Here is a 13,347-nt window from a genome sequence, read left to right as displayed (position 1 = left end):
AGAGGAAGAGAAGAGGGAAAAGGGGTGGGTATATGATGCTACAGTGTCGCATCTGAAGTTCTCCGACAACCGGCGACGAGCGCTTGCTTTTTCTTTCGTCGTGCTGTGCCGGCGACCACGCTTCGCAAGGGCAGTGCGATCTCTTGGAGAAGAAATTGCATAGGATCTTGAAACTTAAAAACGCTTCTCTGGATCGAGATGTGTGGATCGGACTGAGGGCTGAGGAGGAGAATGTCCGGCGCCGTCGAGCAGCGCGTCGGGTTCCCTTCAAAGATGGAGGGCGAGCAGCAGCAGCAGCAGCAGCAAAGGAGGGCTGGGGGTGGCTGCAATCCCGTCAGGAAGCCGGGGCCGGTGTCCATGGATCACGTCCTGTTAGCCCTGCGGGAGACCAAGGAGGAGCGCGAGGTTCGCATCCGCAGCCTCTTCAACTCCTTCGATTCCGCTGGATTGGGATACCTGGATTACGCCCAGATCGAGGCAGGGCTTTCAGCGATGCGCATCCCTCCGGAGTATAAGTACGCGAGGGACCTGCTCAAGGTCTGCGATGCCAATCGGGACGGCCGCGTCGACTATCAGGAGTTCCGGCGCTACATGGACGCCAAGGAGCTCGAGCTCTACCGCATCTTCCAGGCCATTGACGTTGAGCACAACGGCTGCATCCTGCCTGAGGAGCTCTGGGATGCGCTCATCAAAGCTGGTAACTTGTACATACAAAGCATGCACTCGTTCATTTGTTAATCTTTGTTTCTTTTTTGGCTGGAACTTGTGTAGCATCGATTCCATTGCTATTGTTATTGCTGTTGCTGTTGCTGTTGTTTTTATTTTTATTGTTGATGATTGGTGACGGATGCTATCGTTCTCTTTATAATTTGCCTAATCTTGAACCAGCAAATTGGATCATGTATTTGATTTGATGTTCTCCTGTGCATCGGATCTTAGTGAGCTTCCTCATTCTGCATTATCTACCATGTTTTAGTAGATTCAAATGAGTAGGCACATTGATGTGTTATCGGAAATCGATGATCACTTAGCTGAAATAAGTTTGGTGGGGATGAGGTGGGTGTAGGGAGATGGAAAAATCTAATTCTGATATAGGTTGAGTACAAAGTTTCAGATCCTGATGCTGCTCAGGATGTTATTTGAAGCTATTGTATCCTTTTGTATATGAAGACGAGCTGCCTAATGTAGACCCTTGAACACATTAACCCATCCAATAGCTAGATGTGTTAACTCACCTCAACATGCTTTGGAAGTATGACCATCTAAAAAGGAGTGGTCAATTCTATATTTACTAAAAGTTTTCAAACAAATACGCAAATTTTACTGTTCAAAAGTGATGTTTGTCGGATTGATACCTATCAATGATGGTGTAGCTCACTATTATCTTTTCTTAGTGGAAACCTATGAGTTGAGTGCCATTACTTGTACCCTTCGAATGAACTCATCAATTTAAGGTGTTTTTGATACTAAGCCATTTTTTGTTGGGTACTAGTGTGTATTGTCTTTGGATATGAAAATGGGGTACTAAGGGTGGATAACTTAACGAACTAGAGTATTAAAGATGAATTTAGTTTTTGGAGTGTTTGGTTGGATATGAATTAAGTCCAGGGCTAAAATATTTTATTTAAATACCTGAGCATGGTATTGGTGAATACTGGCATTGGACAAGTCGTGCAAGCTAGTAATATCCCAACATGATATTACTGTAAATACTTGTGGAATGAGCATTTGGTAGTGCAAGAGTTGATCCCTGTTAGTCCTTACAACTGGAATTAGCTGTGGTTCTGTTGGGCCAAACCCACATTTTTTAGGTGTTTGTCTTCTCAACTTTTCCTGTTTTAAGACTTTAACAAATCAAACATAAATTGACAAATTAAGAGTGGAAGCTAAATGAAGCTCAATCATGTGGCCCAATCCAAGAAATTGATATATGTTCTGATCAAATAATGGATAACGTTCATCTTTCCAATTGATTGTTATATGTTATTGAATCTTCTTGGTTATAGAAGATCAGGCAGAGCTGGCATAAATTATTAGACTGCTCTTTTATTGATATGTCAGACAATATATTTGCAGTGATTAAAATCACCCAGTTACGCATGTCCTAAATGTGTGAATAGGCAACTTAAACTTCCTATGTACCTAGAGACCACCCACACTTTTTTGTTTATGTCAAACATTTTTAAGAGGTCTTGTTAAACTTTTTTAGGATTGCTGGGGGTTAGATTTGTTTTGATTCTCATTGCTACTTTTTTGTGTGCATCATAAATTAGTGTGATTACAGTGTGTTATTCTCTATAAGTCAACTTTATACCATGCTATTCATCCATTCTCGAAGTGTTTCACTATATAACAAGAGGAGGATGCATATTATTGTAAGCTTATACGATTGTTGTATTCTGGTAGTTTGTCCAATGACTCTGACTTTTTATGCATTTGCATTTCTTTAGGAAAAAACCTTAGTTGCCGATAACTAGTGAATGTTGTACTTATGTTTATTTCCCTTTTTATGATTTCTTTCAGAGTTATCTGACTTTTATATTTTGCCATATGGGTATATTCATAAATATAGCTGCTTCCTTTCTCTTTTCAGTTGAGCTTCCTGTGTCTGAAAGGTCTTTCACCTAAGATTGGCATTCTCATATGCTATGTCTGTTTCCTCTTTTCAGGAATTGAAATTGATGATGAGGAGCTAGCTCGTTTTGTAGAGCATGTGGATAAGGACAATAACGGAATCATAACTTTTGAAGAATGGAGGGATTTTCTTCTGTTATACCCCCATGAAGCAACCATTGAGAATATTTATCAGTACTGGGAAAGGGTTTGTCTTGTAGATATTGGTGAACAGGCTGTTATACCAGAAGGGATTAGTAAGCATGTAAATGCAAGCAAATACTTGATTGCTGGAGGAGTAGCTGGAGCAACTTCCCGAACTGCTACCGCTCCTCTTGATCGGCTTAAAGTGGTCCTGCAAGTTCAGACCAAACGTGCGCAAATTTTACCTGCCATAAAGGATATATGGAGGGAGGGGCGGTTCTTGGGATTTTTCCGAGGAAATGGGCTGAATGTTATGAAGGTTGCCCCTGAAAGTGCAATTAGATTTTATGCTTATGAGATGTTGAAAAACTTTATAGGTAGCATGGAAGGGGAAAGTAAGAGTGACATTGGTGCTAGTGGGCGCCTTATTGCTGGTGGTATGGCAGGTGCTGTTGCACAGACTGCTATTTATCCTATGGATCTGGTGAAAACACGGCTACAAACTTATACTTCTGAGAGTGGGCAGGTTCCTTCTATTGGAAAGCTATCAAAAGATATTTGGATCCAAGAAGGGCCTCGTGCCTTCTATAGAGGTCTTATTCCATCTCTCCTTGGTATTATTCCTTACGCCGGTATTGATCTTGCAGCGTATGAGACGCTGAAAGATATGTCTAGAGCATATCTCAATACTGGTATGTTTCTATTAATATTTAATAGTGCTCTAATGGTGACCTTTTTCCTCATTTTGTATATCTGGATCTGGATCTTTTGTTTTCCTGTTTGACATTTTTTTTGTCCTTGTGTGGAAATGTTGGATGCCATGCACAGAACCTGGCCCTCTTGTGCAGCTTGGATGTGGAACTGTTTCAGGCGCCCTTGGAGCAACTTGTGTTTATCCTTTGCAGGTTATCAGGACAAGGTATGTCTTCATTTGTTTGATTTATTATTGGAACATTATGGTGGTTATTCTTTCGCGCTTTGCCATCTCCTTTGTGACCATGGATTAAGAACTATGCTCATGTTTGCAGAATGCAGGCCCAAAATACCACTTCGAGTACTGCTTATAAAGGGATGTCTGATGTATTTTGGAGAACCCTCCAGCACGAAGGTTTGTTAGGATTCTACAAAGGAATTCTTCCAAATCTGCTCAAAGTTGTGCCATCTGCAAGTATTACTTACCTTGTTTATGAGAGCATGAAAAAGAGCCTCGCTCTTGATTAAAGGGTGGTATATCTTTGTTCAGTGGCTACCAAAGTTGACATAGCTGACTATAGAGTTTATGATGACGAAAAGTGAGGACAATGTTACTGATTAAGTTATATGATCTCCATTACATAGATATTTATTTCTTCAGAATACAAGTAAAGGTTGTACTAGCGGCTTATTGCGATCTCCTTCTGATAAATAAGAATGAGGGTTGTTAGCAGGGCTTCCACTGGATTTCCAGGTAAACTTCTCTAGTTTGTGTATTATTTTTTTCTTGCAAAATAAGTATTTTTATCACATCTAGCTCGTTTTTTTCCTCTTTTTAAATTCAGTTGCTTTAACTTTGGTCGAAGGGCATATTATTCTGACCCATCTCATTCAAATTTAGTGGGCTGTTACTGCCACTTTTTTCTTTCGATTGAAGTTAAGCAAAGTAAACATAGTTCTTATGTCCTGAACCACCTGTGATGGTTTCTACTCTTCATTTTTGTGAATCAAGTCCAATGAAAGGATACTGTGATATTTTTCCTCACATGGAAGGCCACACGTTTAACCTTGATATGTGGGTATTAAATATTGCTAATGCACTTAAAACTAGGGAACACCAGACCCAATAATTTCCCCTTCTTTTTGTTTGGATTTGTAGCATCACTATGTTTTTCAGCTTACGTATGTTGGTTCTCTTCTCTTTACAGTGGCTGGCCTTGTTATCATCGGAAGACCATTTCAAGGGACAGTCTCTTTGTCCATCATCCAACAACATATTTAATTTTACCATTTCAGAACTGATACTCAAATGGCATTTATGGCTAAAACTTCAAGTTTTGATAATTTGCATTTGCTCAACTTTCTGCAGGGTCTACCTGCTCACTACATTTGTACCTGGCTCTTGGGTATTGCGTTACATATTACAATATTTTCCAGCAAAATGAAGTTTATTGAGAATTTTTTCTCCCCTTTCTAATTCTGTCTCTATTGTAAAATCTATGCTAATCCTGCACATTTTTGTCTTGGAGAGCCATATGATATTTAATTATTTAAGGCTGACGGTATGCATCCTTGTGCAGTCTGTGGACAAACTATGCACAAACCATGCATTTTAGATTGGTTTTATTTGTTTTTCTGTCTTTGTTTTTTAGGCATCCTATTTTGACCAGTTGTGGGAAATCTCATTTCTATGAATCCTTGGGGCAGTTATAGAATGGATTCTTCAGAATGACTTGATCCCTGCAGGCACTGTAGTTCCTTCTTTGCGAAATTGTTATCCATCACTTCAGGACGCTTGTTTGATTTCTTGTGTCACTGCTTATAACCTGTGTTTGAATATTAGCTTTCGGTCATATGCAGGGGGGAATTATATATATATATATATATGTATATGGGGATGTATTTGCTTTGAATTATTATTATTATTTTGTTTAATTTGGTAGATAAAAAATGACGAGGAATATGAGTCAGAAGTATGATAATTAAAACAATAAATCATTTTATTATTTTTGGCATGTTGAGTTTGGTTCATTCTCATCTGTTTTTTGTTTTTCATTTTTCATTTTTCATTTTTACGTTTTTTTCATGTTTCTAGAGATGAGCAGATTCTTGTCCATAACCTATCTCATCACATCTTTTTATCCCAAGCACATCTTTATTCAGTTTATTGCAATCAAGAATATTCTGGTTAAGTTTGACTATTTCTACTGTATGCTCCAGCCCATCTTCCCTTTTAATTGATTGGACACGGAAGGCAACTTGTTTTTGCCTGTTATGTACTGTACCCTGTAAACATAGACAGCCTCCAAAACAAATAGTTACATAAATTATTTTTAAAATACTTATTATTAAAATATCAAAGTATACCAAAAATGGAATTTTAAAAACAAAATTCATAATTTCAAATATATTTTAAAAGCATTTAATATTTTTTAATATCATGTTTAATAGAATATTTGGAAGCAAACATGTGAGTATAAACTCCAATAACCAATTACAACGAAGCAAAAGCACCATGATAAGCAAGTTGGAGCTTTGCCATAATTGGCTCTTCGGAAGATGGAAGGGAACAAAGAAATAAGTGGGAAGTGATGCCAAAAGAAGTAAAATTAAATTTCCCTTTCATTCAATAATACTAAAGGCGCGTTTGGTTCGCGGTAACATGAAAACATTATCGGTAATTTAGTGGTAATGTATTTAGATTACTATTTTTAGTTACTACAGTAGTGATAATGTTGATGGTAATGTGAGATTACCAATTGTGAAATATTACCAAATAAAAGGGTAATGTCATTACTACCAAAATAAGTGTCCATCCAGATTACCATGTTGGTGGTAATACAATGTATCAATTACGCCTTTAATCTAATTTTTTTATTACAACTCATTATCAAAACCCTAGTTTTTATTTTTCCTTATTATTTTTGATTTTATAATTTAATTATTTATTTATCTAAATAATTTAAATTAAGTTTTTCAAATTCTTATACATAGGGGTATTTTGGTAAATACAGAGGTATTTTAAAAAATTGTGAAAAATAATTTTTGATATTATAATTTAATTATTAATTTATCTAAATAATTTAAATTAAAAAAAATATATTGGGGTATTTTGGTAAGTATAAAGGTATTTTAAAAAATTGTGAAAAAATTATTTTTAATATTATAATTTAATTTTTTATTTATCTAGATTCTTAAAATTATATTTTTTAAAATTTATATTTAGGGGTAATTTGGTAAATACAAAGGTATTTTTAAAATTTTGCAAATAAATAATTTTTGATATTATAATTTAATTATTTATTTATCTAAATACTTTAAATTATTTTTTTTTCAAAATTTTATATGTAAGGGTATTTTGGTAAATTTGACATATTACTGAGGTGATTACCATGACTAACCAAATATAGTAATGAAAGATTATCAGTAATATAAATCTCAACTAAACATGGCAATCTCACATTACCACAATATTCCCGATCACATTATCACGGTAATCTCATTATCATAGTAATATATCGTTACTACAAATCAAACTGCCCATGAGAGTAATATTAATCAATGAAATCATCTTGCCAATACACGTCCTGACATCCTCTTTTTCTATTGGTTTTGAGGAATATTGCACTTTCTTTAATTTGCTACAACTCAATGAGTTTATTACTTGTTTTTAAGGCAAATTACCTCTGTGATACTAAACTAAGAAAATACGTACAGATAACAGAATCTGAAATTCATCTTTATAGAACTCTTCGAACAAAACTATGGTTAATGAACAAACAAGAAAGAAAATTGGTGTGTTAAAATTTGGAATTTTAGACCTTTTTATAATCTTCTTTCAGAACAGTTGTGAGTCTTCAAATGCCAACACTCATTCAAATGCATCTGTTATAACTGATTTATTATTGAAATTTAGATAATAAAAACAGTTATTTGCAAGAAAAAACACTGAAGTACTATTGAACAACCACAACTCTCTTTAGGTGCGTTAGATGCACAAGTACAACACAAACAGATAGAAGACAACTAATGTGGTACAACACAACTACTTATACACTACCATGTTTGATATTTTATGAACAACATAAAATTTTTTGTGTTATTTTCATTTGATTTCTACGAATATTGGATAAAATGTTATAAAATTACTTCTGATACCCTTTGTACTGTCCTATGTTTGTTTTACAATAAACAACTTCACAATTGAATTTCAAAGTTTCTCTCATTTTCAATATTAACCTAATTAAAATTTTTATAAAATTAATCAACTAATTAAATCATAATTATATTTTCTTAATTTTTAAAATAGATGCAAAAATAATTTTTTAACTAAAAAATACATGATAAATTCAGTTAATATGTCAATCCACTAATTAATAAAATTTGTTTCTAGATAAGCTATAATCTATAATCTATGTTATATAATTAATAATCTTATTAAATGATAATTATATTTATTTATATAGACTTTGAATAAAAAATAATTAATAAAAAAATCAATTAAAAAAAGAAGGAAAAAGAATGAAATAAAGAGATATAGGAGGGTCAAAATAAAAAAAAAGTCATGCCACAGATTGTCACGCGTAAAACAAAAAAATAATTATTAAAATTAAAAAAATGAGTGAGAATATATATATTTATATATATAAAGAAATTTTGAGATTAAAAAAAAGGAAAAAAATAAAAAAAAGTAAGAAGGAATTTTGAAATAAAATAATTTAAAATTTGAAAATAAAAATTTTAAAAATTTTAAAACAAATCTCGCAATGAATGGCAAGTGAGTGGCGGAGGTGAACAAAAAGATAAAAAGAAAATAGACAGTTTTTGAGAAGGAGGGAGGAGTAGAGAACAGAGGCTTTTTGAAGAAGAGAAAAGAGAGGGTGAAGAAAAAAATATAGAGAGAGGTTTGAGAAGAATAAGAAAATAGAAGAGGAGGGAAAAAAGGAGAAGCGGAAGAAGAGATCTTTGTTTTTCTTGGGGAAGTAGACAGAGAGTTTTAAGAGAAGAAGAAAAAGAAGTTGAGAAGAGAGAAAAGGCAACGGGAGGCTCATCTGTCTACGGGAGAAGAAACAGAAGAAAAGGGTGAAAAAAGAATAGAAGGAAAACAAGGAGAAGTCAGACAATAAAAAAAGGTTATGATTCTCTGAATGTTAAGTTCATAGCATGATGTATATGTATATATAGTTCGTAGCATGTATGCTTGGAAAGTCTTTGTATGTTGAGATGGATGATGTTTGCAAGCCATTAACTATGATGGACCCCACATGTTTACATTCTTAAGATGATGCCTTGTCTTATGCAATGAGAGATTGTTTTCCATAGTATGTTCAGCATGTATACATTCACATGTTTTTTGCTGACTCTCTCTGCAATCCCATCCCATTCATGTCCATATTTCCTCACTTCACACCCCATCCTCTCCTTTGTCATTGTGACATTAAAAAAAAAAACTTGTGTTACCATGCATGTGAAATGTGTATGTCACTCATACATGATGTTTAAACTCAATCATTACTATCAAACATTTTGTATTTATGTCATCTTAAATGTATGCATTGTCATAATAATGATATGAGATATCTAAGATTTTGTTTTTTGCAAATTGATGCTAACATGTCATGATTAGAATGAAGCCTTAATTTAGTAAGAATCACCTCTTTAGGCTATCAGTTAAAAAAAAAAATGGAATATTCACAAGAATTATGAAAAATGTAGAAGTGTGTAAAATTTCATGAATTTATTTGTGAAGTTTGTGGGAAAATGCTAAAAAATAGAAAATTCGAGAACTCATCTGCAAAATTTCTAAAAAGGGGAAATATAGGAGTTCTTACACCTATTTGTTATCCCTAGGAAGATGTATAAAAAAAGGAGTTATTTGCAAAAGTTTGAGCGGAGATGTCAAAAGGAGAAACCTAGGGGTTGAGTTGCAAAATTGTGAGAGAAATATGAAAAGTCAGGTTTATTATTAAAAGTGGTCGATGTGAAAATCAAGAAATTGGAAGATTTGATTGTAAAAAAGAAAAACAATGTAGGAAATTTGGGTTCATTTGCAAAGGTTATCAAAGATGGATTTGTTTGTAAAAAAAAATAAAAAAAGGGGAAATATGAAAAAGTGAAGTTTTGAAGGATCTGATTGAATAAATCTTGAACTTTTGTAATAAAAAAAGAAAGAAAAAAAATCAGGGGTTGATGTGAAAAATGACGTGGGATGCTATAATATGAAATCGGGAGAAAATAATGACTTGATGTGTGGGGGTATTTTTGTAATTTTTGCATGACCTCCTATTGGAAAATTTTATGAGTATTTCCTTAAGACTTACCTTGAGGTCTTTGACACTCTTGGTGGTAGAGAGTAAAATTTATAAAATTTTTTCAAAACCCACATTGAGGTATTGATACTCTTGGGGGGAGAGAGAAAAATTATAAAATTTCTTCAAAACTCACCTTGAGGTCTTAACACTCTTGGGGGTAGAGAAAAATTATAAAATTTCTCCAAAACCCACCTTGAGGCCTTGCCACTCTTGGGGGTGGAGAGAAAAAATTATAAAATTTCTACGAAACCCACCTTGAGGTCTTGACAATCTTGGGGGTGGAGAGAAAAATTATAAAATTTCTCCAAAACCCACCTTGAGGCCTTGACACTCTTGGGGGTAGAGAGAAAATTTATAAAATTTCTCTAAAACCCATCTTGAGGTCTTGCCACTCTTGGGGGTTGATAAGTGCTTTGAGTAGACATATTTTTATATATGTTTTACATGCATTAGGCATCATTTTTACCATGGTTTATGTCTCATATTGTGTATTTGGTGTTCTTTTATGCATATAGGTTGTGAATATCTTGAAGAGTAAAAAGGAAGAAAAGATAGACTATAAAGACACAATGTTGGGAGTTCTTGTTCAATTCAAGTACCAAGACACGAGAGAAGTTCATAAACGTGGAGATGTGTGCCAACTTCCAAGAAGATTCAAGTCAATTCACTAGTTGGAAGGGCACAAAGGCAGCCACATCTTCATGTTCCTTCTCTTTGTGAAGATTGCAAGACCTCTCAAAGATACGTCGATGAAGAGAAGTTTTATAGCCTACCACATGGACGTGTGCCCGGACATGTGACCTCAAGAGAAGAGTGTTTGGACCGTGTTTTGTGAAATGTAATGTAGCAAAATTACTGTTCGCGCCCCCCGCATGGAAATTCCTGCAGCCCACGCGGGCGCGTGGAAAATCCACATGGACGCGTGGGGGCACGTGACAGACGCGGTCTAAGGCCTATAAATAGCCGTTTTGCCCTATTCTTTCTCATCTTTTGTGCGGCTCTTGAGGGGTGAGACAACTAGGGTTTGGAGAGGAGGTCTTTGCGGCTTTGGAGGTGCTTCGTCACCAACTTTGATCAATTCCTCCTCCTTCATAGCATCAAGGAAGCCACCGGTGAACCTAGCTTCGGAGTGGGTCCTTCAAGACGTCGAAGCTCTCCATCAAGGCCATCGCTCATATATAAGGGGTTTATTTCTATGGTTTTAATGTACTTTCATTCATTGATGGTGTGTTTTGTATGTTGCTCCATGGAGAGCTAAAAACCCTAGAGGGTATTTGGGCTTTCAGTGAACCCTAGGATTCTCATCTTTTGTGGATTTGTTTAGTGTTTCTATTTAATCCGAGTTTGATTAAGTTTTTAATCTTGATTGTCTAATGCTTGCTTGCCTTATTGATCTTTTTGGTTATTTGGTTTGCATGATTTGTTACCTTGGTGAGAGAGAAGTCTCCATTAGGGTTAGAATCTCAAGATTGAAGAGGGTTGAGAGGGTGAGTCATGAGATAGTGAGCATCCCCTTTCCCCTCCGATTGGTGTATTCTATCTCCGTTACCTAAGCTCTATGCAACCATATTTGGTGTGAGGCGTAAGATTGAGAGATTTCTCCGCCGGGACCTTGTAGGGGGTTAGGATCCTTCGCCAGGAATTAGTGTTAGATCAATCTTTAGGAATCAGATACACCTCTTGGAATCCCTAGAGTTTTTTGCGCTCATATGTGGTGTGAGGTGTTGAGACTGAGCGATTTCTCCACTGGGACCTCGTAGGGGACTAGTATCGGCGATCGGGAGGCTGGATTCGATTATATTTGGATTTCCACGACTTAACTTACTCTTCATAGAAACACTTTTCTTATCCGGTACCTAATACCTGAATCCTAGGGGGAGCATTGCCCGAATACCCCACTTTTACTGATTGAGATCACCACACCTTTCCATTTATCATTAGGCTAGAAAGCAGAGAAGAAGTTAGTACTAGTAGTCCCTGTTCCCTGTGGATTCGACTACCTGACTCACTGGGTATTTTATTACTTCGACACCCATGCCCTTGCGGTTCACACACATATTCGGACATGTCAGGGGTAGAGAGAAAAATTTATAAAATTTCTCCAAAACCTACCTTGAGGCCTTCACACTCTTGGGGGTAGAGAGAAAAAATTTATATGATTTCTCCAAAACCTACCTTGAGGTCATGGCACTTTTGGGGGAACATAGAAAATTCTATAAAATTTCTCCAAACCCACCTTGAGGTCTTGATGGGTAAAAATTTTAGTAGGCCAATGTATTATGACCATTTTTCACTTTGCTCACTAAATTTCAATTTGTTTCTTTCCAATTATTCTACATTGATTTTATTTCACCGGGAGGTCACCCAAGAGATTCCGATGAATTTTTGCTGAGCTGGCCACCGGAGTAACACGTCATCCTTTAAATTAAATATATTTATGCCACGCTGGAGGGTACACGTCATGAAGGTAACAGTGCAATCCACATCAGGCTGCCATGTGTGTTACTTAATCCAACTCATCATAGACTTTCCCCTTCCCTTCCTTGAGAGAGACCCCACATCTTGATCTTTCACCGTCCGAGACTAGGGATTCCTCATCGGTGGGCCCCTTCTTCACCGGTGAGATCGTCCTTCATCGGCGGAGTACTGCACACGGAAACGTGGAAGGAGGAAGAGAGTAGAACCAGGGTTTTGGCAGACTACAACAACCGAGTTCCACTTGATCGAGCGTGAGAGAGAGAGAGAGAGAGAGAGAGAGAGAGAGAGAGAGAGGAAGAGAAGAGAAGAGAAGATCATCCCGCGGTCATCAAAAGGTGTAAGCTTCACGGAAGATTGTGGAGAGCAGTCTTTAGTCTCCGATGCAGAATTTTTGTTTTAGCTTTTGTTTTGCCTTTTTTTTTTGGGTAATAGTTGAGTTGATCTTGCTGGGACTTGAATACATGAGAGAAATCATGAATGAGAATAGTTTTTGGTTTAAGTGTTATATTTTTTTGTTATATATCAAAGTGTAGATTAATTCTATGAGACAGCTGATTATTTTTTTTTATTAAGATTCTGTTATCCACTGAACAAGCTTCCTGGCAATGAACTGACCATTTATTGAATGGCAATCTGCAATTGGTTTTCATAACATACTAAATAATGGAATACTGAATGAAGAAATCAAGAATGGAGCTTAATATTTAAAAGTTTTCATTTTCTCATAAGCACAGAAGTAATACAAAAATTCGTGTGCATATCACAAACTGAGCACACATAACCTTGTTTGCTGCAGACCTACAGGTTACTTTTATTACATGGTCCAGTTTTCATATGGGAAACCTGATAAAGTTTAAACAAAACAAAGTGAACAAAGTCCCACTAGTCCCAGGCAGTATTGAAAAGTTAGAAATAAAATACAAAATTTTGAAGCATCACTTCCTTTGAGGATTTTTTTTATGGTCTTGCAGACTCACTACTTCCTCCAGGACCTGGTGGAAGCCACACCTTCCTTCTTTTCTCCCCACCAACTTTGCTTTGATCTTCAGAATTTTTCAGCAGCACTGCTCCTGGAAACATAGGAGGTCTTGCTGGAAACTGTTTTCTT

The 13,347-nt window shown here is 35.9% G+C and overlaps 1 protein-coding gene across 1 annotated transcript; it reads left to right on the top strand.

Moving 5' to 3' along the window:
- On the top strand, window positions 1–4,927 carry LOC120261141 (calcium-dependent mitochondrial ATP-magnesium/phosphate carrier protein 3-like). The gene is made up of 5 exons (XM_039268878.1): window positions 1–697; window positions 2,670–3,449; window positions 3,586–3,676; window positions 3,786–4,204; window positions 4,659–4,927. The coding sequence occupies exons 1-4, from the start codon at window positions 232–234 to the stop codon at window positions 3,976–3,978; spliced, it is 1,530 nt and encodes a 509-aa protein (XP_039124812.1). The 5' UTR covers window positions 1–231; the 3' UTR covers window positions 3,979–4,204; window positions 4,659–4,927.
- The last annotated feature ends 8,420 nt before the right edge of the window (window positions 4,928–13,347 follow it).

Source organism: Dioscorea cayenensis, chromosome 5 (assembly GCF_009730915.1).
Source record: "Dioscorea cayenensis subsp. rotundata cultivar TDr96_F1 chromosome 5, TDr96_F1_v2_PseudoChromosome.rev07_lg8_w22 25.fasta, whole genome shotgun sequence".
Classification (NCBI taxonomy): domain Eukaryota; kingdom Viridiplantae; phylum Streptophyta; class Magnoliopsida; order Dioscoreales; family Dioscoreaceae; genus Dioscorea; species Dioscorea cayenensis.
This window is presented reverse-complemented; position numbering and strand designations above follow the sequence as displayed.